Source organism: Oncorhynchus clarkii, chromosome 20 (genome assembly GCF_045791955.1).
Source record: "Oncorhynchus clarkii lewisi isolate Uvic-CL-2024 chromosome 20, UVic_Ocla_1.0, whole genome shotgun sequence".
NCBI classification, from domain to species: Eukaryota; Metazoa; Chordata; class Actinopteri; order Salmoniformes; family Salmonidae; genus Oncorhynchus; species Oncorhynchus clarkii.
The window spans coordinates 82,384,649-82,409,360 of record NC_092166.1 but is presented as its reverse complement, the minus strand read 5'-3'; the positions used below and the strand labels follow the sequence as shown (position 1 = coordinate 82,409,360).

Below are 24,712 nucleotides of genomic sequence, written 5' to 3'. Positions count from 1 at the left end.
AGTGAACGTTGATATTGTAGCTGGAAACAGCCCCCCCCCCCCCAAAAAAAAGCTTGTTTGAAAAGTGCACATATTCCGTGGCCATATACAGTTCCTTTTTAAAATATGTAATCATTTATGATGTTTAATTGTTGAATCGGTATGTTTTAAATGCCACGTGCGTTGAATCAACAACAAAAAAAGCAACGAACTATTTTGATTGACGTTCAGAAACGTTGTCCAATCAAAAACATCAGTGCGAATCAGTATCTGTTATGGGACAGTTGTTGCGGGGTGTGTTTTCAGAAGCTTACTAATATAGATTTGCAGCACACGATCTGTACGTTTTTATTGTATATATATATTTTATATAACAATCATGACATCTACCATTGATGATAGTGACAAAGAAAAGGTAAGTTATGAGCGATATACGTGAATAACGTCTTATCGTTAGCTATTTGGTTAACGAAACGTTAGCTAGCTGGCTAGCTGTAGTTAGATAAGACAATTTAGCTAGGAAGTTTATGAGACGGCTCACTTTCTACAACGGTACGTTATTTAGCTAGCTAACGTTATTCGTACAATCTTTGATAACTTTAGCGGACTAGCTAATGAACTGAAACACATTTTGTTTTTAAATTGAACCTTTATTTAACTAGGCAAGTCAGTTATTAAGAACAAACTCTTATTTACAATGACGGCCTCCCGGGGGAACCTGCCTTGTTCGGGGGCAGAACGACGACATTTTTATTTTTTGAACCTTCATCTTTCGGTTACTGGCCCAACGCTCTAAGCACTAGGCTACCTGCCGCCCCATGGTGTGGTAAACGCAGTGGTGTAAAGTTTTAAGTACAAATATTTTAAAGTACTATTTAACTTCAGGCTAGGGTCTATATTTCTCCACTTATTTGGGGGGGTATCTGTACTTTACTATTCACATTTTGGGGAAACGTTTACTTCACTACATTCCTAAAGAGAATAATGTGCTTCTTACTCCACACACTTTACTTTCCCTGACACCCAAAAGTACTCATTACACTTTGACGGGAAAATGTTCTAATTCACACACTTCTCAAGTGAACATGTGGTCATCCCTACTTCCTCTGTTCTGGTTGACTCACTAATCACAAATGTTTCGTTTGTAAATGATGTCTGAGTTTTGGAGCATGCCCCTGGCTGTCAATAAAAACAAATTGTGCCGTCTGGTTTACTTACTATAAGGAATTTGAAATTATTTTTTACTTTTGTTACTTAAGTACATTTTAGCACTTCAATTCACTTCTGATACTTAAATATATTTAAAACCCAAATATGTTATAGTTTCTCAAGTAGTATTTTGCTGGGTGACTTTTACCTGAGTCATTTTCTATTAAGGTATCTTCACTTTTACTCAAGAATGAGAATTGAGTCATTTTCCCACCACTGCATAAACGTTAGTAATATTAGCAGAGATGGTATAGAAAGCATTCCATTTTCTTTGGTATTGGTCTTAATGTTATTTTCACAATATTATGCATTATTGTATAGTCACCAATTTAGGCTACTTTAGTTTTGACATAAAATGTTTGATATTGTAGGCTCTCTACAAAAAGCTGGGCTTTTATGGCACAGAGGGCAGTGCATTGGCTTCTTCAATAATGTCAGACCAGGCTTGCTGGTTCAATTTATGCTCCTGCAGTTTCCTCCCAATCACTATATTTGGAATTATATGTGGCTAGATGGCTGTTTATTTTTCCAGTATGGTGCACAGACCAGTGAGCATTGCCTTTGGGGGACTTGCAACATGGCATTAACAGGTTACTTTTTGCATTGTATATTCTTTGGTGCACAATCATCACAGTGTTATGTGCAAAGCATATTGTCCTGGCCTATGAAGGGAGAACTCAGATGGCTTACATATGGAGTTCCTTGGAATTGGAAAGGCCTGTGGTTTAATAAAAAAAATCCCTTATTTTTCATTTCCTGTGAGACTTAAAGAGGAAATACATTTCCAGTCCTTTGATTTCTGTTGACTTTGCAAAGCTCAGTATCAGAGTTCAGGCAGTGGTATGGTGAAACTACGAATAGGCTGTGGATCATTCACACGGTACTAGCCTGTATCTCTGAATCATAACATCTGGATGAAGTTTATGATCAATGTTTCTCAAATTAAATTCCACCCACTCAAACAAAAAACAGTCGTTCAGATGGGAGATATTTAGCCTTGACAACAATAACCATAGGGAGTGGTAAGATGGCACCAACAGATCTGGGACCAGGCTAGTAGAAACATACACTAGCGGACTCTTGGGAACCCCTGACTGACTTGTTTTGGGAAAACGGCTGGAGTTATTCAATCCCAAGTATGAGTCACATATCACAGGACTTTGAATTCAGTGAAGAGTAATGGGAGTTACTGGTAATCCACTCTAAAGCTAAAAAGAGCTTTTGTTTGTTAGGCCTACCCGTATTCACCTCTCCACTCTGTCCTGTACTGTCTAAGGTCACATTCAATAGTGCATGGGTAGTCAACAGTAAGGTTTTCAAGAATGTGTTATGGAGTTTGGACTAGGTGGCCCTGAGACATGGTCTGCTGTAATCTACTCCCATGTCTCATAGATAGTGTCTAGGACACTTGTTGTCCAGGCCTCCCATAGCATAACAGACAGCATTCCCTTCCTGTGAATTCCCTCATCTTGAATTGTTTTATTTTACCTTTATTTAACCAGGCAAGTCAGTTAAGAACAAATTCTTATTTTCAATGACGGCCTAGGAACAGTATAGATGAGAGATATTCAGTTGACTTTCTGTCTCACATACAAGCATATGTAAACATATTTTTACAGATGAATGATTCTGCCAACTGGTAGTTGTGAAACCTTGTCCTTGATTCTGTTCTCCTCTCTTAGGCCCTCTCTGTGTCTGTGGACCTAAACAACGACACCTCTCTACTCATCGACATTCCTGATGCACTCTGCGAACGAGACAAAGTCAAGTTCACTGTCCACACCAAGGTATGTATTAAACACTGTTTAACCGTCTTTATCCCTCTGAAGTATACTGAACTAAAAAATATAAACGCAACATGCAACAATTTCATTAATTTTTACTGCGTTACAGTTCCTATGAGGAATTTAAATAAATGCATTAGGTCCTAATCTATGGATTTCACGTGACTGGGAATACAGATATGCATCTGTTGGTCACATATCTTTTTAAAAAGGGAGGTGGGGGGGGGGGTCTTACGATGGACCTCAGGATCTCGTCGTGGTATTTTTGTGCGTTCAAATTGCCATTGATAAAATGCAATTGTGTTCGTTATCCGTAGGTTATGTCTGCCCCATGCCATAACCCCAACCCCACCATGGGGCACTCTGTTCACAACGTTGACATCAGCAAACAGCTCGCCTACACTATGCCATACAAGTGGTCTACTGTTGAGGCCGGTTGGACTTACTGCTAAATTCTCTAAAATGACGTCCATCAAATTTTGAGACACTTGTGGCATTGTTTTGTGTGACAAAACTGCAAAAAAAGATAGTGTACTTTTATTGGCCCCAGCATAAGGTGGACCGGTGTATTGTTTAATTAGCTTCTTGATATGCCACACGTGTCAGGTGGATGGATTATTTTGGCAAAGGAGAAATGCTCACTTACAGGGATGTAAACAAATTTGTGTGCAAAATTTTAGTGAAATACGTTTTTTTTTTGTGTGTGTGAATGGAACATTTTATTTAACTAGACAAGTCAGTTAGGAACAAATTCTTATTGACAATGACGACGCTGGGCCAATTGTGCACCGCCCTATGGGACTCCAATCATGACCGGTTGTGATAGGGCCTGGAATCGAACCAGGGTCTGTAGTGACGCCTCTAGCGCTGAGATGCAGTGCCTTAGCACCACTGCACCACTCGAGAGCCCCATGAAACATGGGACCAACACTTTACATGCTGCTTTCATATTTTTTGTTCTCTGTGTATTTTTTGTTTTGTTGTTAATGCTTTTAATTGTTATTAATTTATTTAATTTAATTGTTTTATATTTAATGTTTAATTGACTTGAATTGTCTTGTCTGTCTGTCTCACCAGACCACCCTGAGCTCCTTTCAGAAGCCAGACTTCTCTGTTCCTAGGCAACATGAGGACTTTATCTGGCTCCATGACGCTCTGGTTGAAACTGAAGACTACGCTGGGCTCATCGTGAGTGTCCTGTTAAATCCACCAAACACACACACTGGTTTGAGACTACGCTGGGCTCATCGTGAGTGTCCTGTTAAATCCACCAAACACACACACACTGGTTTGAGACTACGCTGGGCTCATCGTGAGTGTCCTGTTAAATCCACCAAACACACACACTGGTTTGAGACTACGCTGGGCTCATCGTGAGTGCCCTGTTAAATCCACCGAACACACACACTGGTTTGAGACTACGCTGGGCTCATCGTGAGTGCCCTGTTAAATCCACCGAACACACACACTGGTTTGAGACTACGCTGGGCTCATCGTGAGTGCCCTGTTAAATCCACCAAACACACACACTGGTTTGAGACTACGCTGGGCTCATCGTGAGTGTCCTGTTAAATCCACCAAACACACACACTGGTTTGAGACTACGCTGGGCTCATCGAGAGTGTCCTGTTAAATCCACCAAACACACACACTGGTTTGAGACTACGCTGGGCTCATCGTGAGTGTCCTGTTAAATCCACTGAACACACACACTGGTTTGAGACTACGCTGGGCTCATCGTGAGTGCCCTGTTAAATCCACCAAATGCACACACTGGTTTGAGACTACGCTGGGCTCATCGAGAGTGTCCTGTTAAATCCACCAAACACACACACTTGTTTGAGACTTCGCTGGGCTCATCGTGAGTGTCCTGTTAAATCCACCAAACACACACACTGGTTTGAGACTACGCTGGGCTCATCGTGAGTGTCCTGTTAAATCCACCAAACACACACACTGGTTTGAGACTACGCTGGGCTCATCGTGAGTGTCCTGTTAAATCCACCAAACACACACACTGGTTTGAGACTACGCTGGGCTCATCGTGAGTGTCCTGTTAAATCCACCAAACACACACACTGGTTTGAGACTACGCTGGGCTCATCGTGAGTGCCCTGTTAAATCCACTGAACACACACACTGGTTTGAGACTACGCTGGGCTCATCGTGAGTGTCCTGTTAAATCCACCAAACACACACACTGGTTTGAGACTATGCTGGTCTCATTGGAAGGGACTTGAGTAGTCTATATCAGTGGTTCTCAACTGGTTTTGCATCGGGACCCAAATTTAAACAGGTTGTCTGTCTGTCGCGACCCAGTATTCACATCGCAAAAAAATGTTTGCCAAAATACAATCAGGAAAACTGTTTCTGATGCTATATAGACATTAAATTTAGCAACTTTATGACAAGGGATCACAATTCCCACCCCTTTCCTGGTTTGAAACCACAAAAATCTACCAAAATGGTGTTGCTAATAGCTCTATATTAAGTTAATTAATTATAATTTCTACACAATTTTCACCCTGTTTAAGTTCAGACTAGAGTATTTATTTATTTTTGTACTTTACACCCCTTTTTTCGATTTTGTCTCATTGCTGCAACTCCCCAACGGGCTCGGGAGAGGCGACGGTCAAGTTATGACCTGCCTAAACACGCTCCCTAACACCCATCCGCTTAACTGTGTGTGTGTGAGAGAGAGAAAAATAAATGTTCCTTTTTCGGGACCCTTTCTTTCATAGATAATTTGTAAAAATCCAAATAACTTCACAGTTCAATGAACCATTAACAATTAATGAACATGCACCTGTGGAATGGTCGTTAAGACACTAACAGCTTACAGACAGAAGGCAATTAAGGTCACAATTATGAAAACTTAGGGCACTAAAGAGGCCTTTCTACTGACTATGAAAAACACCAAACCAAATATGCCCAGGCTCTCTGCTCATCTGTGTGAACCTGCCTTAGGCATGCTGCAAGGAGGCATGAGGACTGCAGATGTGGCCAGGGCAATAATTTGCAATGTCCGTACTGTGAGGCGCCTAAGACAGGACGGACAGATGATCGTCCTCACAGTGGCAGACCACGTGTAACTTATGAATGTAATGTTATGTAATTTATGAAGAACCACAAAACAAATCGGTGAGGGGGGAGGAGAACAAGAAATTATGGATTTTCAGAACCCTTTGGAACACCTGCACAGTATTGGTACATCTGATCATCACACCTGCGGGACAGGTACACATGTTAAGTTTGCTGAAAATAAACACAGTTGATCGTGAGAGGACATTTCTTTTTTTCGCGTTATATAATTTTGAATGAAAAAAATCTTTTTTTAATAAAAAATAACATAATTGGTTTGTATTTATTTATTTTCATTTTCCATAAAAAAATAATATTTTTTGCTCGGGCACTCGTGACCTGTTCAAAGCAGGTCGTGACCCACCAGAATCGCTGGTCTACGAATCGCTGGTCTACGAATCACACACCACTTATTTATAGTTGACGGTCATGTCACAAGTTCACCGTCTGTCATTACATGTAAATCATAGGAGGTTGGTGGCATCTTAATTGGGGAGGAGGGGCTCGTGTTAATGGCTGAAGTGGAACGGTATCAAATACACCAAACAGTTTCCATGTGTTTGATTCCATTCACTCCGTTCCTAATAATAATAATGAGCCGTCCTCCCCTCAGCAACCTCCACTGATGTAAATGTTATTTGATGAAGGGGAAAGTGCAGAGGACTCTGTAGTGTCTGCTCACGTGATTTTAATAGCATCGACTCTATCAACCAAGTTTTTTTATTACAGCTCTGCATATAGGGATTATGTCTGTGGGTGGTAGGAGGTTGCTGGTAGCTGGTGTAAGAAATCTTACCAGAAACTACATCCACTCGCCTCTCCTCCCTATCTGTCCAGATCCCTCCAGCGCCCCCGAAGCCAGACTTTGAGAGCCCCAGGGAGAAGATGCATAAACTGGGCGAGGGAGAAGCCACCATGACCAAGGAGGAATACACCAAGATGAAGCAGGAGTTAGAGGCGTGAGTTTCCACCCTTGTCATTGTGTCCAAAGCTTAATTGGCACGTTTAAAAAAATATATATATATTTATTTGTTTCTCTTGAAGCTTGTGCTTAATGATTCCTGTGGGAAAGATTTTGGTGATCAGTCTGTGAGCTCTGTCAGTTAGTAATTGTCTGTCTACCGTCTCTCTTCCAGTGAGTACCTGGCTGTTTTCAAGAAGACTGTTCAAGTCCACGAAGTATTTCTGCAGCGTCTATCTTCTCACCCCATCCTGAGCAAGGACAGAAACTTCCAGATATTCCTGGAGTATGACCAGGATGTGAGTTTGACACTTGGAGAAGGAAACTGAGAAAACAGACTGTGTACTCGTTCATTAGAGCATACCGTAGCAAAAACATTTTGCAATGGAAAAGGAATGTTCTGTTATTTGACAGTTCAGATAGTACCTCTGTTTTTGAGTCATTTTCTTCCATGTTGTGCCTACTGAACACTACTCTCTGGTCAGTACTGATGGAGGGAGAGATGGGGGACGGTACTGTAGGGGGGAGAGGGGGGGGACGGTACTGTAGGGGGGAGAGGGGGGGGACGGTACTGTAGGGGGGAGGGGGGGGGGGCGGTACTGTAGGGGGGAGAGGTGGGGACGGTACTGTAGGGGGGAGAGGTGGGGACGGTTTTGTTTGTGTGATACTTATTGCTGAATCCTCTTCATTCCTATTTGGAACAAAACGGGCTCCACAGGAGGAACTGTTGCAGTTCACGTAATCAATGTTACGTTGCGAACTTGTACTGTGGTGTCATTAGCTGAGTCATGTCTCCCGAGTAAGTCCTTTCCCTTCCTGTGATTGGTCCGTCTAGCTGAGCGTACGGAGGAAAAATGCTAAGGAGACGTTTGGGAGTTTCTTTAAGAACATGGTGAAGAGTGCTGATGAGGTCATCATCTCAGGGATAAAGGTGGGTGTGGCCTCCTCATATCATACAATAGCTCTGTTTCGAGCGCATCAAATCCATGATGCATTGTGGGTAAATGCTGACTGACCGATCTACAGGTAGTAATGAGTAGTTATTTTTTAACGTAAGGTGATTTGTAGCAGTCGCCTGCGCTATTGGCTTCAATGTCAAACAAGCCCAATGTTTTTACTGTGGATTTACGTGGAAATCCATTTTGTGAGGTCGGCTATGCATTTAAAAACTAGATAGAGTGAAACCATACAATGCATTTCAGCAGCAGCCTCAAAGAACGAGAGACAGAACGTCACGGTTCAGCCGAGCAGGGCCCTTCATGTCCACAATGAAGATATGACATTGTATGTGTGGCTGTATCTTAGGCAGAAGGTTGATGCTGATTGGAACTTTTTTGTTCTGAACAGAACCACTTTTTTTCCCGAGCAAAATAAAGTTGTGAACCGGTTCCAACCAAAACAAAGGAAGTCTAAACAGGATTTTCAGCTTGCAGGCAGATGCTGGAATACATTTCTCAGTGACAGTGAGGGCTTTGCATAGGCTTTTTGTTACCATTTCTTATGTGGGGCTACATGCTTTTAAAATAACGGTTCTGTTCTAGAACAGTATTGATCACTCTCTTTCCGGGGTTCCGTTTGTCTGTTCCCTGAACCAGTTCCAACCCTTGCTTTTTAAATCATTTTTCTTGCAGGAAGTAGATGATTTCTTTGAGCAGGAGAAGACCTTCCTGCTTGATTATTCGTCCAAGATCAAAGACTCCACTGCCAGGGCGGAGAAGATGACCCGCTCCCACAAAAGTAGGACTATAATTACAACACCAACAAACATCTGTTGTGAAATAAGAATAGGAATTATCTCTTTGCTTTCTTGTTATTGATAAGAACAACCCCCCCCCCCCCCCCCCATTTATTTTTATAAAGCTATTTTATTACATCAGCAGTTGTCACAAAGTGCTTTAAAGATACACAGCCTAAAACCCCAAAGAACAAGGCTGAGGGGTGGCCTGTCTTCTGGCTGTACCGGGTAGAGAGGAACCAGGCTCAGAGGGGTGCCCTGTCCTTTTCTCGCTGTACCGTGTAGAGAGGAACCATGTTCTGAGGGGTGGCCAGTCTTCTTCTGGCTGTACCGTGTAGAGATTTAAGAAGTTCATGATAGTTTTAAGAAGTTCTAACATTCATAGATGACCAGCGGGATATGTGGTGCAACTTTTTCCACTATGTTATCCATACTGGGTGTTGATTATCTTGTTTTCTCTCTTTGTGTCAGATGTTGCTGATGATTACATCCACATCTCTTCTACTTTGAGCAGTCTCTCTGTTGATGATAACACAGCACTTAAAAAGTGAGTAAACAATATAAATATATTACGGCATGGGGACGTTGTTACCTCAAGCCAACAACAGGTTACAAAATGTAATGTTTTTTTTTCTTATCTCTACCCCAGTATCAGAAGGAGAAAACAAATGGAAAAAGAAAGTTAGCTCAACTATTTATAGGTTTGTGTGTTCCCTTCAGGCACTTTGAGAAGTTATCTGACCTGTTTGAGAAGCTCCGGGTAAGAACCACAGTGCTGATCTTCTGCACTCCTCCTCAACTATTGTCCATTTTCATCAACATTCATTTTGTGAAGTCAGCAATACATTTAAACACTTGTGTTTGCTTTTGAGCTGTGTATATTTCACTTTTTATATATATATATATATATATATATATATTTTGTAAAGTGATTAGTCATCTAGCAGATGCTCTTATCCAGAGCGACTTCAAGTTAGTGTATTCATCTTCAGATATCTAGGTGAGACAACCACATTTCTCAGTCATGGGGAAGTACATTTTTCCTCAAAGTAGCCAATCAGCTAGTAATGAAAAGTCAAGTGTGAGTGTTAGTTCACGAAAGGCTAAGGTGTTATTTTTGTATGTGTCTGACCATGATGGTAGTGTCCCATCTCAAGTCAAACTGTACCTGTCACTGGCTTCTTAACAACAGGTGTAGACTAACAGGGCAATGCTTAATTACAGGCCCTTCACAACAATGCAGAGAGAAATAATGGAAAGATAACAATATGAGGAATAAATACACAATGAGTAATGATAACTTGGCAATATACACAGGGTACCAGTACAGAGTCCATTTGCAGGGGTACGAGGTCGTTGATGTTATATGTACATATAGCCAGGTGTAAAGTGACTAGACACGCAGGATAGATAATAGACAGTAGCAGCAGTGTATGTGATGTTTTAAAAAAAAAGTTAGTGCAAACAGAGGGTCAGTGCAGATAGTCCGGGTAGCTATTGGTTAACTATTTAACTAACTGGCAGTCTTATGACAATGGGGTTAGAAGCTGTTCAGGGTTCTGTTGGTTCCAGAGCTGGGCCTGTGATGTCATAAATCAATAAAGATCTGTATTCTATGACATCACTCTACCCTCCACTTTCTTCTGGCGTGACCAGATGGAGAGATGTATAAATCTGTGTTCTGTCTGTCCGTCTGGTCCTGCCTGTAGAAAGTGGAGGGTAGAGTGGCGTCGGACCAGGAGCTGAAGCTCACAGAGCTGCTACGCTACTACATGAGGGACATCCAGGCAGCCAAGGTGAGCCACCTCTAGTCTGCCAGTCTGTTTCTCTCTCCAAAACCCTGATGAGCTTCTATTGACCGTTGAATTGTTGGTATGAGATCCATCGAACTGTTGGTGGAACATCCAAGACCACCAGAGTGCTGGAGTTTATTTCATTCTATTGGAATAGTTTTATTCTAAATGCACCTGGAAACACGATAGGCGCGTGTGTTACTTACATTACCTGGAAACACGATAGGCGTACGCGTTACTTACATTACCCGGAAACACGATAGGCGTGTGTGTTACTTACATTACCTATAAACACGATAGGCGTGCACGTTACTTACATTATCCGGAAACACGATAGGCGTGCGTGTTACTTACATTACCTGGAAACACGATAGGCGTGCGTGTTACTTACATTACCCGGAAACACGATAGGCGTGCGTGTTACTTACATTACCTGGAAACACGATAGGCGTGTGTGTTACTTACATTACCTGGAAACACGATAGGCGTGTGTGTTACTTACATTACCTGGAAACACGATAGGCGTGTGTGTTACTTACATTACCTGGAAACACGATAGGCGTGTGTGTTACTTACATTACCTGGAAACACGATAGGCGTGTGTGTTACTTACATTACCTGGAAACACGATAGGCGTGTGTGTTACTTACATTACCTGGAAACACGATAGGCGTGCGTGTTACTTACATTACCTGGAAACACGATAGGCGTGTGTGTTACTTACATTACCTGGAAACACGATAGGCGCGCGTGTTACTTACATTACCTGGAAACACGATAGGCGTGTGTGTTACTTACATTACCTGGAAACACGATAGGCGTGTGTGTTACTTACATTACCCGGAAACACGATAGGCGTGTGTGTTACTTACATTACCTGGAAACACGATAGGCGTGTGTGTTACTTACATTACCTGGAAACACGATAGGCGTGCGTGTTACTTACATTACCTGGAAACACGATAGGCGTGCGTTTTACTTACATTACCTGGAAACACGATAGGCGTGCGTGTTACTTACATTACCTGGAAACACGATAGGCGTGCGTGTTACTTACATTACCCGGAAACACGATAGGCGTGCGTGTTACTTACATTACCTGGAAACACGATAGGCGTGCGTGTTACTTACATTACCTGGAAACACGATAGGCGTGCGCGTTACTTACATTACCTGGAAACACGATAGGCGTGCGTGTTACTTACATTACCTGGAAACACGATAGGCGTGCATGTTACTTACATTACCCGGAAACACGATAGGCGTGCGTGTTACTTACATTACCCGGAAACACGATAGGCGTGCGTGTTACTTACATTACCCGGAAACACGATAGGCATGCGTGTTACTTACATTACCCGGAAACACGATAGGCGTACGTGTTACTTACATTACTTATTTCACGGACAAGAAAATAACAAGCTTATTGTCACCACATATAGAAAACCACTAGATCAGCGATGTTTCTGCTTATAAGTTAAGTATAGAAATCCTAAGATGTGTCAAATAAATGAGATCCAGCTCAGGACTCCAGCTGTGTATTTGGTTTGTCAACTTGCTAGCGAAGTGGCTAGATGTCAAGATCAATCTTCTTGGTCACAGCAGAGACATTCAACCCCCTCCGGGATCAACATCTCTGTTGCGTAATGTTTTTCTTTTTTTTACGTCCCAAAAATAATAATAATAATAATAAAAAACCTTTTGTACTGAAATAAATCCCTGTTGTGTGCACATTCGGTAATACCATCAACCCCGGTATGGCACAGAAACGGTATGAACATCTGGATACCACCCTACCCTATTAACGTGTGTGTGTGTGTGTGTCAGGACCTGTTGTACAGACGGGCCAGGACCCTGGCAGACTATGAGAACAGTAACAAGGCTCTGGGTAAGGCCCGGCTGAAGAGTAAAGATGTTGCTGCAGCGGAGGAGCAACAACAACAGTGTCTCCAGAGGTTTAACAAGCTTTCTGAGTCGGGAAAAAGAGGTGTGTGTGTGTGTGTGTGTGAAGCCGGTCCTATGCTTCCCAGTGGAAACTGTTCTTTTTTATTTCATCTAGTTTTTAAAAAAATCAAAGGTCCTTTAGGGAGTATGTGAGCACAGACATTTCGCTTTTTACCTAGTGGTGTTCTGCTAGGCGCAAACTGAACCTAATATATTCAGATGCCTTTTTACACAGTGTGGCTGTATGTTTGGGGCAAACATGTTGTAACGTAATACAGTACAGTGAGTTAACAGCATGGTGTTGTCTTCGACAGAGCTGACCAGTTTTAAGGGCAGGAGAGTGGTGGCTTTCCGGAAGAATCTAATAGAGATGGCTGAGCTGGAGATTAAGCATGCTAAGGTGGGTCAGACTGGAGACTCATTGTCCTTTTTTCTTCCTGTATTTTATATGTATTGGGGAGAGAGCGATTCAATCCCACATTGTCGTGTGTGTGTACATACAGTTGAAGTCGGAAGTTTACATACACTTAGGTTGAAGTCATTAAAACTAATTTTTCAACCACTCCACAAATTTCTTGCTAACAAACAATAGTTTTGGCAAGTCATTTTAGGACATCTACTTTGTGCATGACACAAGTCATTTTTCGAACAATTGTTTACAGACAGATTATTTCACTTATAATTCACTGTATCACAGTGGGTCAGACGTTTACATATACTAAGTTGACGGTGCCTTTAAACAGCTTGGAACATTCCAGAAAATAATGTCATGACTTTAGAAGCTTCTGATAGGCTAATTGACATCCTTTGAGTCAATTGGAGGTGTACCTGTGGATGTATTTCAAGGCCTACCTTCAAACTCAGTGCCTCTTTGCTTGACATCTTGGGAAAATCAAAAGAAATCAGCCAAGACCTCAGAAAAACATTTTTTGTAGATCTCCACAAGTCTGGTTCATCCTTTGGAGCAATTTCCCTACGCCTGAAGGTACCACATTCATCTGTACCAACAATATTACGCAAGTATAAACACCATGGGACCACGCAGCCGTCACACTACTCAGGAAGGAGATGCGTTCTGTCTCCTAGAGATGAACGCACTTTGGTGCGAAAAGTGCAAATCAATCTCAGAACAACAGCAAAGGGCCTTGTGAAGATGCTGGAGGAAACGGGTACAAGAGTATCTATATCCACAGTAAAACGATTCCTATATCGACATAACCTGAAAGGCCGCTCTGCAAGGAAGAAGCCACTGTTCCGTATCTGCCATAAAAAAAAGCCAGACTACGGTTTGAAACTGCACATGGGGACAAAGATCGTACTTTTTGGAGAAATGTCCTCTGGTCTGATGAAACAAAAATAGAACTGTTTGGCCATAATGACCATCGTTATGTTTGGAGGAAAAAGGGGAAGCTTGCAAGCCAAAGAACACCATACCAACCGTGAAGCACGGGGGTGGCAGCATCATGTTGTGGGGGTGCTTTGCTGCAGGAGGGACTGGTGCACTTCACAAAATAGATGGCATCACGAGGAGGGAAAATGATGTGGATATATTGAAGCAACATCTCAAGACATCAGTCAGGAAGTTAAGGCTTGGTCGCAAATGGGTCTTCCAAATGGACAATGACCCCAAGCATACTTCAAAAGTTGTGTCAAAATGGCTTAAGGACAACAAAGTCAAGGTATTGGAGTGGCCATCACAAAGCCCTGACCTCAATCCTATAGAAAATCTGTGGGCAGAACTGAAAATGCGTGTGTGAGCAAGGAGGCCTACAAACCTGACTCGGTTACTTGTGGAAGGCTACCAGAAATGTTTGACCCAAGTTAAACAATTTTAAAGGCAATGCTACCAAATACTAATTGATGGATGTAATCTTCTGACTCACTGGGATTGTGATGAAAGAAATAAAAGCTGAAATCATTCTCTCTACTATTATTCTAACATTTCGCATTCTTAAAATAAAGTGGTGATCCTAACTGACCTAAGACAGGGATTTTTTTTTCTAGGATTAAATGTCAGAAATGGTGAGACTGAGTTTAAATGTATTTGGCTATGTAAACTTCCGACTTCAGCTATTTGTATGTGCACGCTGCAGGTGGCGTTACCCGCTAGACCAGGCCCAAGCACAACACTACATTTTTATTGGTAACGGGATACCTAGTGAGTTGCACAACTGAATGTATTCAACCCGAAATGTCTTCCTCATTTAACCCAACCCCTCTGAATCATAGAGGTGTCGGGGGACTGCCTGAATCCATGTACACGTCATCGCCGTCCAAGGAGCAGTTGTTGTTGGGGGTCAACTGCCTTGCTAGAGGTTCATGTTATGTGGCAGTGATTTAGGCTTGTGCGGTATACCGTGTATATACCATATTCTGGGTATTTGGGAAGAGACATGGGATGGTTTTTCCAATACTGTTGAAACTATTTATTTAGAAGTTTATTTTTTAATACGTTTGAATATTTTATAGCTACTTTTAAAGTAAATGCAGTACCTGCAGTAAACTTGTGCAATAGGTTAGGAGATAAAGATCTTCTTCATTTTCACCTGTCACACAATATTGTTTGATTTATGAAGCTTCCTGGTAGTTCCCAATCACGTGGTATTTGCTGACGAGCGCACAATGACAAGATACCTGAGCCTTGTTGTGAATCATGCTCCAGGTGATCTAGTTACAGTAGGGAATTCGCAACTAAATGTTTGCCAGTTAGATATCTGCCAACTATTTAAGTTAACTGTTGTAACATGTGATAACTGTTCTGCAGTTTGGCTTGCTAATTTAGTAGCTAGTTAGCTTCTTGCAAAATCGAGCTTTGCTTGCTAACACCAGAGAATCCCCTCCTGGATCAAGAGCTGTGTAATATTTGTTAAGTGCGTGCAGCGAACTGTGAGGAGCATTTTTTTTTTATTTTTTTTTTTTAACTTGTTTAGGTCAGAGACTATTAAATGTTTACAATGCGCTCGTTAGCATTTTGTCTGAATGGGATTTAAAAATAAAAAAAATAATTAAAAAAACATTATTTATGGGATTTTACATGTACTTGTTAGCATTGATAACCTTCGTTTTACACAGTCTCAGTGGGGTTTGAAAACAGCGGTTCAGTGCCGGTATTACCGAATACCCCGGGTATAGCACAAAGTCAGTATGACAGTCCGCCCAAGCCTAGTCGTGGTTGACGTTATGTGGTCGTGGTATGTATATATTGTGCCGTAATCCTTGTGAAATGCCTGTTGTTATGGATATGATACTGATGTCTCTGTTCTCTCTCTCTCTCTCTCTTACAACAGAACAACATGTCCCTGCTGCAGGACTGCATTGAGCTTTTCAAGAGCAGCTGAGCCACTGGTCTCTTACCAACCCTCCCAGACCACTGACCAGCTGGGCTTGGCGCCAGTCGGTTTCTGCTCTCTTGCCGACTCCTTATGGAATCGTCGTGCAAAACCGTGACTGGAGTAGGAAAAATCACAAACTGGATCTGGGACCAGGATACTGACCAGCAGGCTTTGAGAAGGGAACCTCGATACCCCTTCTCTCCACCCCACATGTGTCACACTCATTCCACAATGGATTTTCGCTCCACCCTTGTACTTGATTGATGAATTAAGGTCACTAATTAGTAAAGAACTCTCCTCACCTGGATGTCTAGGTCTTAACTGAAAGGAAAAAACAAAAACCCGCAGACACTGGGCCCTCGGTGGAATGAGTTTGACACCCCTCTACTCCTGGGGGAACCTGGATGCCCTCTGCCCTCTTCCTCCAGGGGAACTTGGGTCGTGTTCATTAGGTCACACATTTGACAAACTTCCCTTTGCAACGGGAAAACAAAAATAAGCATTTCTTATTGGACAAGAGAGTTCCTCCCCGTTTCACTCATTTGCGGGGAGTTTCGTGCCTTGAACCCGATCCTGGATACTCCCTTCCTCCATCCCAAAAATGCCACTTCAGAAACCTGCATGTGTCTGTTTGACTGTTTTCTGCCTGGATGTTTAGTCTCTGTCCACCTGCCCCTCCGTGTCTCCTTCTACCCCCTCCGTGTCTCCTTCTACCCCCTCCGTGTCGCCTTCTACCCCCTCCGTGTCTTCTCCTACCCCCTCCGTGTCTCCTTCTACCCCCTCCGCGTCTCCTTCTACCCCCTCCGTGTCTTCTCCTACCCCCTCCGTGTCTCCTTCTACCCCCTCCGCGTCTCCTTCTACCCCCTCCGTGTCTTCTCCTACCCCCTCCGTGTCTTCTTCTACCCCCTCCGTGTCTCCTTCTACCCCCTCCGCGTCTCCTTCTACCCCCTCCGCGTCTCCTTCTACCCCCTCCGCGTCTCCTTCTACCCCCTCCGCGTCTCCTTCTACCCCCTCCGCATCTCCTTCTACCCCCTCCGCATCTCCTTCTACCCCCTCCGCGTCTCCTTCTACCCCTCTGCGTCTCCTTCTACCCCCTCCTACCCCCTCCGCGTCTCCTTCTACCCCCTCCGCGTCCCCTTCTACCCCCTCCGCGTCCCCTTCTACCCCCTCCGCGTCCCCTTCTACCCCCTCCGCGTCCCCTTCTACCCCCTCCGCGTCTCCTTCTACCCCCTCCGCGTCTCCTTCTACCCCCTCCGCGTCTCCTTCTACCCCCTCCGCGTCCCCTTCTACCCCCTCCGCGTCCCCTTCTACCCCCTCCGCGTCCCCTTCTACCCCCTCCGCGTCTCCTTCTACCCCCTCCGCGTCTCCTTCTACCCCCTCCGCGTCTCCTTCTACCCCCTCCGCGTCTCCTTCTACCCCCTCTAGCATTCCAGAACAGGGAGAATCCAGCATCCTGCACCATCTTCTGACCTTTCTCCTCCCATCTGTTTTTCAATCGTGGGTTATCTGAATTATTTGTATTGTGGATGGATTACGCTTGTTCTTGTGTTGGATTTTCTATTTTGTAACAATGATGGACTTTTTTCCCGGATTATGATCGTGTTTATAATTGTTTTGGTTGCTTTTCAAGGCGCGTGCCTACTAACCCCGTTACGCCCCTCACTTGTACAGAAAGACAGAATGGAGGTTGAATTTGGTCCTAGCATAACAGTGAAACTATGGCAGAGTGGAGTCACAGTAATCTGGTGTTTTTTTTTAATGGTGCGCGCATTAGCTAGCTATAATGGAATAGTTAGGTTTTCTCATTGGTTTAAAGTGGCGTTGCATTCTCTAATACCAGTCGGAAGAGTGACTGCTGAGCTCAGCTGCTGCCTCTCTGGTTTGTAATGGAACAGTTTACAGGATCCTTTTAGGCCACGCTGTAGCAAAAAAAAATGTTTTACAATGGAAAACTTAAACAATCGTTTCTTATTGGACACGTTCAGATGGTCCCTCCTTGTTTTTCTTCCGTTTTGGTACCTTAGTGAATAGGACCCAGATTGTAGCACCTGTTTAGAAAGAGTATATGAAGAGGATATAAAGTAGATGGAAAAGGGGAGGGAAAAATGACTAATTTAGTGCCTAAATAAAGGTTATTGTGAATGCGTCCCGATTGTCCACCCTTCTGCCAAAGTCTGCATTTGCACATTCCCGTCATGGATTTAAAAGCATTCGGTTGATGTAAGCATTGGCTGAAGGGAGTTTCCACCATTTGTTAAATGGTTTGACGGTGGAGTCTGGAAATGCTCACTTTGGGAGAAGGGTGGAGAATTGGGACTTGGTCTAATACTCTTTTTCCATTACCATACTTTGAGATCAGGCTGGGTTGAACTCGCTCAAAACTGCCAAGTGAAGAGACATGCTTCTTTTTCATGATTAAGACATGTGTGTGGTAGTTTGTCCAACAGTGGTGGTACCACACAGAAATGCTTTGGCTGTACCTCAGGAATGGCAACAGGGCTCTTTCCGCGTATTCGTCTACATTACTGCCGGTAATAACTGGAGCCAAGTAAATTGTTTTTTTGTTTTGAGACTTACATATATTTTTGACAAGTTTACTTCCACATAATATGGACCAGTTGATTTTTATTTTTTTACTACAGACCTTGTCAGTGTCGGCACTGGTAGTTGTCAACGTTTACTGCCATGATACCAGTGCTACGTGATCCTGAAGTGATCCATCGGCCCGGTCTAGACTAAAGAGTGACTAGTGAGTGCCGGGCAGCTATGGTTTCTGTGCTAAGTGACTCAATATTCAGTGGACTAGGCTGAGACCTGTGACACTGTTAGTGAAGTCCACCTGTAGTAGAGGACTGTATGCAGTTGGTTCTAGTTAACATTTGAAGCAATAGACTTACATGGCCATATTGGCTATTGGAGAGTAACTCTGGTCCCAGCACTTATTCGGAGGTGTGTGTGTGTACTTCAGCGTCAGCTTGTAGCTGTTGTCTATGTCCCAATTCTTTTGCATGCTTCCCTAAGTGTGCACTTGTACACTTCCCTTCATGGATTTTTAAAGGGACTGACTAGTGTAAGAAAAATGGGGGATACTCCCATGCTTACACCAATGATCCAATGCTTTTAATTGTGTGGACAGGATGAATGTGCACTACCTAGATAAGTAGAATGTTCCTGATATCCTGCTGTGTTTACCAGTGTGGCTTCCTGTGCACTTCATTGAAATCCTGCTGTGTTTACCAGTGTGGCTTCCTGTGCACTTCATAGATATCCTGCTGTGTTTACTAGTGTGGCTTCCTGTGCACTTCATTGATATCCTGCTGTGTTTACTAGTGTGGCTTCCTGTGCACTTGCTCTTAGGAAGATGTACTGAGCAACACTAACCTATCCTCCCATCCAATCATCTTGCTTAGTACTGCTAGTGCAGGATTGGTTTGAAGAATTGCGTTTTAGGGTTCTTATTTCTCCTATTGCTTTGTTACTGACGGAACCTTTTTTATAATGTTAAACTAGCCTGCGGTGCCAGGCCTGTAAGCCTGCGGTGCCGGGCCTGTAAGCCTGAGGTCTTGCCTACCCCTTATGGATTTGTCATGCCATCTTCGACTTGGCAATGGAGTTGGTAAACAAATCTGGGACCAGGCTGTGGGAGACCGCAGATCTGGGACCAGGCTGTGGGGAGACCGCAGATCTGGGACCAGGCTGTGGGGAGACCGCAGATCTGGGACCAGGCTGTGGGGAGACCGCAGATCTGGGACCAGGCTGTGGGGAGACAGCAGATCTGGGACCAGGCTGTGGGGAGACAGCAGATCTGGGACCAGGCTGTGGGGAGACCGCAGATCTGGGACCAGGCTGTGGGGAGACCGCAGATCTGGGACCAGGCTGTGGGGAGACCGCAGATCTGGGACCAGGCTGTGGGGAGACCGCAGATCTGGGACCAGGCTGTGGGGAGACAGCAGATCTGGGACCAGGCTGTGGGGAGACCGCAGATCTGGGACCAGGCTGTGGGGAGACCGCAGATCTGGGACCAGGCTGTGGGGAGACCGCAGATCTGGGACCAGGCTGTGGGGAGACCGCAGATCTGGGACCAGGCTGTGGGGAGACCGCAGAGCTGGGACCAGGCTGTGGGGAGACCGCAGAGCTGGGACCAGGCTGTGGGGAGACCGCAGATCTGGGACCAGGCTGTGGGGAGGCCGCAGATCTGGGACCAGGCTGTGGGGAGACCGCAGATCTGGGACCAGGCCTAAACATATTAACCTGTAAAAGAAAAGGGTTCATATTGAAACAAAAAGGATTGAATTCTTTGAATTGTTTTGGAAATTAAGTGATTTTATTTAGTACATTTTATCTATGGTGGTAAATACAATCATTTCCATGCCCAGAGAGGGCTGTCTTATAAAGTGTTGTTGATAATTGAATGGATTTCTAAATCATTCCAACTGTGTGAATTACTTCGTTTTTTTTCTCACCGAGCATCACTTTTTTTTTTTTTTTAATGTTTTTTTAAAACCTTTGCAATAATTATAATTATAAGTCCTACTTTCCAAAATCCTTAATGTGTCTGTCTCTTATTAATTAACCTTGTGTGATATCATTCTGATGATACTAGTACTATTGAAACGATCGTCAACTGTTACCAGGACCATGGTACCCTCACACCAGCAGGTGGCGCAGTCTGCGTACTGAAGAGGATGTGGGAGAGTAGACCCAACAAGCTCTGTCTCACTGCAGAATTAACACATTCTCCTAATGTCAAATTTCAAAGTGTTTATTTAAAAAAAAATGTTTTTAAAATTCTAATTGTATTGGTCACATACAAGTGTTTAGCAGATGTTATTGTGGTGTGGGGGCTGTGCTTTGGCAAGGTGGGTGGGATTATATCCTGATTGGTTGGCCCTGTCCAGGTTTATCGTCGGATGGGGCCATAGTGTCTCTCGACCCCTCTTGTCTCAGCCTCCAGTATTTATGCTGCAATAGTTTGTGTGGGGGGGGGGGGGGGTCGGTCAGTCTGTTATATCTGGAGTATTTCTCCTGTCTTATCTGGTGTCTTGTGTGAATTTAAGTATGCTCCCTCTAATTCTCTCGAGGACCTGAGCCTCAGGACTACCTGGCCTGATGACTCCTTGCTGTCCCCAGTCCACCTGGTCGTGTCGCTACTGCAGTTTTAACTGTTCTGCCTGCGGCTATGGAATCTTGACCTGTTCACCGGACGTCCCGGACCTGCTGTTTTCAACTCTACCGCACCTGCTGTCTCTAACTCTGAATGATCGGCTATGAAAAGCCAACTGACATTTACTCCTGAGGTGCTGTCCTGTTGCACCCTCTACAACCACTGTGATTATTATTTCACCATGCTGGTCATCTATGAATGTTTGAACATCTTGGCCATGTACTGTTATAATCTCCAATCGTCACAGCCAGAAGAGGACTGGCCACCCCTCAGAGCCTGGTTGTGACATCAGCTGATGAAAAAAGGGTCTTTATAAATACATTTGATTTAGAGAATTGCTTGTTGCGCCTGCTGCAATGTATCGTTCCATTTCTCCAAACGTCAAATTTCTAAGTTAAAGATTAAAATTTAGGCACATATTCCAAATGGTTAAGGTATAGGTTAGGGTTTAAAAAAAGACTTTCCACTACAGGGTTTAAACCTTCTGATCAAGAGTCATAGGATTGATAATTGAAAGTAGTTCTAATGCATTCCAACTGTGTGAATTACTTTTATTTAGTGTTTGTCTTTTTACTGGGATAGAACATGCAACCTTCTGATCCAAAGTCAGGAGATTACCCCTGTCCAGAAACCCACGCAAAATCCAAGCCTACTTGATGCTAATAGCGCTCACTGTTGCCACCTAGTGGCTCGTTTCGAAGGCATTTGCCAACGTCCAATTTCGACATAAATCTTGAAAGACCTGACTGAGTCGACCTCGCCAAAAACTTTTAACTACTATAACATCTGGAATAGAGTGTATTTTAACTTATTGCTTTGCCTTCTCTCATCCCACAATAGTCTGTTGTGTGTGTGTGTGTGTGGATTTATAGGGTCTATTCATGGACAACATTAGGAAAAAGCAAATCAACAAAATATATATATTTTTTTTGCAGAATGTGACCGTTGCATGAATAGACCCCATAATTACCGCAATACTCCTACATAAATACATGTACAGTACTTTCTCTCGGAGCGTTACCACTATTGCTTTTGGACCTAAAGGATTATTTAGGACTACTGTGCCTGTTCAGAGTTTCCATGTTCACAGTAAAAAATTACATTTGGCAGTGCTGATTTGGATAAGATATTTAGGAGTGTCATGTGAATCTACTGTAGCAGAGGAATGGCTGCCTTGGACTGTAAGAGAAACTTGCCTGTCTTAGCAGCCCTACTTCCTGCCGTTTCTGAGAGTGCCGCATCACTCCCTGATAAATCACAATTTTAAATATATATTTTGTAAATACATCCACCAGACTTGTGCACTTAGGCATTTTATTACTCCTGTATGAGCCGAGGAAAATAACTTGATAACCAAAATGCCCCCCAGTCCCGGTGTAGTATTTTATTCACTGTAGAGTTACATGCTGACCACGTGTAAATTAATTTAGCGACGCGAGAGTTTTACAAAAATGTACACGTACGTTTTATTCAATCATTGCACCCACACACTGCTCGCCAGCGTCAACGAGCGTCGCCAGGCGCTAAAATAGAACTTGATTCTATTTGTGACGATTGACGAGCTGCAATTGCCGTCTCTCCCATTTCCTCATTGATTTTTAGGAGCATGTAACCACGTGGGTGATTGAAAGATGAACTGAGGTTCACACTCCAGTCCAGTTGGTGGTGGTAATGCACCTTAAAGTTGGTTGCCAACCACCATATAAAGTCCACAGAAGAAGAAGCCTGAAGGAGGAGAAATTACTAGGAACGAACTAGATTTACACTTTTATCTGTGGATAAATTCTCTGAGTAGAGGACCTTGTGCATTTCAGGTAAAATAACAACCCCAATGTTTTTATATCCCAGGACAAATAACCTAGCAACAGCAAGCCGGCTAAATTTCCATGAATGTTTAATGCTTTTCGACCTGTCCCCAAATTAATATAGTTGGTTCAGAGTTGATTTTGATATTTCAACCTGCGTGTCCTGATTGCGTCTGGGTGGACAAAATCAACATGCGCACGATGACGCATGCGAGCGGTCTGGTATGTTAGGGTTCAGTCTGGTGTAGTATACTGTAGGGTGTAGTTTACTGTAGGGTTCAGTCGGGTGTAGTATACTGTAGGGTTCAGTCGGGTGTAGTATACTGTAGGGATCAGTCTGGTGTAGTATACTGTAGGGTTCAGTCGGGTGTAGTATACTGTAGGGTTCAGTCTGGTGTAGTATACTGTAGGGTTCAGTCGGGTGTAGAATACTGTAGGGTTCAGTCTGGTGTAGTATACTGTAGGGTTCAGTCTGGTGTAGTATACTGTAGGGTGTAGTATACTGTAGGGTTCAGTCGGGTGTAGTATACTGTAGTTGGGTTAATTAAAAGGAAATGCCAGTGTGCCTCAGGGACTTGTCACCACCAAAGTGCGCACATTGTGACTGTACATATCCTGCTTGGTGAGCACTGCTTAGCAACCGCCACTAAACAAACCAATGGGCCTACAGCCCTGCTCTGGGCCTCTGAAATACACTGGCCAAAGCTCTTTACACTGCTTGTTAGGGTTGAATAAAAATATGGTTTGGTAAAAGCTTTTGTAATGCCTTACTGATGCTATCTACTTTCTACAGAACGGATGTTATATAGATCTGATATTATACAGATCTAATGCTATCTACTTTCTACAGAACGGATGTTATATAGATCTGATATTATACAGATCTAATGCTATCTACTTTCTACAGAACGGATGTTATATAGATCTGATATTATACAGATCTAATGCTATCTACTTTCTACAGAACGGATGTTATATAGATCTGATATTATACAGATCTAATGCTATCTACTTTCTACAGAACGGATGTTATATAGATCTGATATTATACAGACCTGATACTATCTACAGACCTGATACTATCTACAGATCTGATGCTATCTTATGAACTTTAAACTGGTATTTTTCTGGTCTATCAGCATTTTACCCCAGAATCTTTTTTCCCGCGCAAGTAAGTGTGTGTGTGTGTGTGTGTGTGTGTGTGTGTGTGTGTGTGTGTGTGTGTCAGCTACACTGTGAGGGTCTCCTCCGAGATTTGCCGAGACTTCCTAAGCAAACATTTATACTAACGTGTGGAGAGCAAACAGTAATTTCCCACACTAGACTGACTGGCAAATAACACTCACTATCACACTGCAGAAAGTGCTGACTATGGAAGCGTTCCAAATGGCAACCTATTCCCCTATTCAGTGCACTACTTTTGACCAGGACCCATAGGGAATATGGTTCCATTTGTGACACAGTCATACCTCTATCAACACCTAGGTGAAGTGTTCTGATAACTGTTGCCATGATGATATTAAAGTGTGTTTGAGTAAATTAGAAACAGTTTTTTTTTTTTATGATATTTTTTTTTTAACATATTTGATAAAGACGTATTCTGTCCTGTCCAATGACCTCGTCCAAAGTCAACGCCATGGAGGGATCATAAGAGTATGTAGCCAAGGCTGTCATAGAGTCTTTGTAGTACTCTGATGTCATAAGAGATATGTCAGCACCTATTCTAACCCCCTAATAAATCATTTTAATAATAGCACATTGTTACCTCTTATCTCTCATTTCACGGAACATGTCAAACTTGTTGTTTACTGGTAATTGCAGTTTAAATGTCTTTAAGTAAGAATGCCCCTCCCTGGCTTTTTGGGGTGAGGTGACTGCTGACACGCACACAGCCAGCTCCCACGTCAACCACTCCAGCTTTCCCT

General features: G+C 43.2%; 2 protein-coding genes across 2 annotated transcripts; both read left to right on the top strand.

Moving 5' to 3' along the window:
- The first annotated feature begins 244 nt into the window (after nucleotides 1-244).
- Nucleotides 245-17,802, top strand: LOC139376989 (sorting nexin-5-like). Its single transcript, XM_071120035.1, has 13 exons — nucleotides 245-394; nucleotides 2,871-2,975; nucleotides 4,050-4,160; nucleotides 6,891-7,012; nucleotides 7,190-7,313; nucleotides 7,850-7,945; nucleotides 8,646-8,751; nucleotides 9,221-9,296; nucleotides 9,470-9,509; nucleotides 10,459-10,545; nucleotides 12,370-12,529; nucleotides 12,801-12,886; nucleotides 15,774-17,802. The coding sequence occupies exons 1-13, from the start codon at nucleotides 359-361 to the stop codon at nucleotides 15,822-15,824; spliced, it is 1,200 nt and encodes a 399-aa protein (XP_070976136.1). The 5' UTR covers nucleotides 245-358; the 3' UTR covers nucleotides 15,825-17,802.
- On the top strand, nucleotides 17,537-20,059 carry LOC139377177 (uncharacterized). The gene is made up of 2 exons (XM_071120180.1): nucleotides 17,537-17,555; nucleotides 19,455-20,059. The coding sequence occupies exons 1-2, from the start codon at nucleotides 17,537-17,539 to the stop codon at nucleotides 20,057-20,059; spliced, it is 624 nt and encodes a 207-aa protein (XP_070976281.1).
- The last annotated feature ends 4,653 nt before the right edge of the window (nucleotides 20,060-24,712 follow it).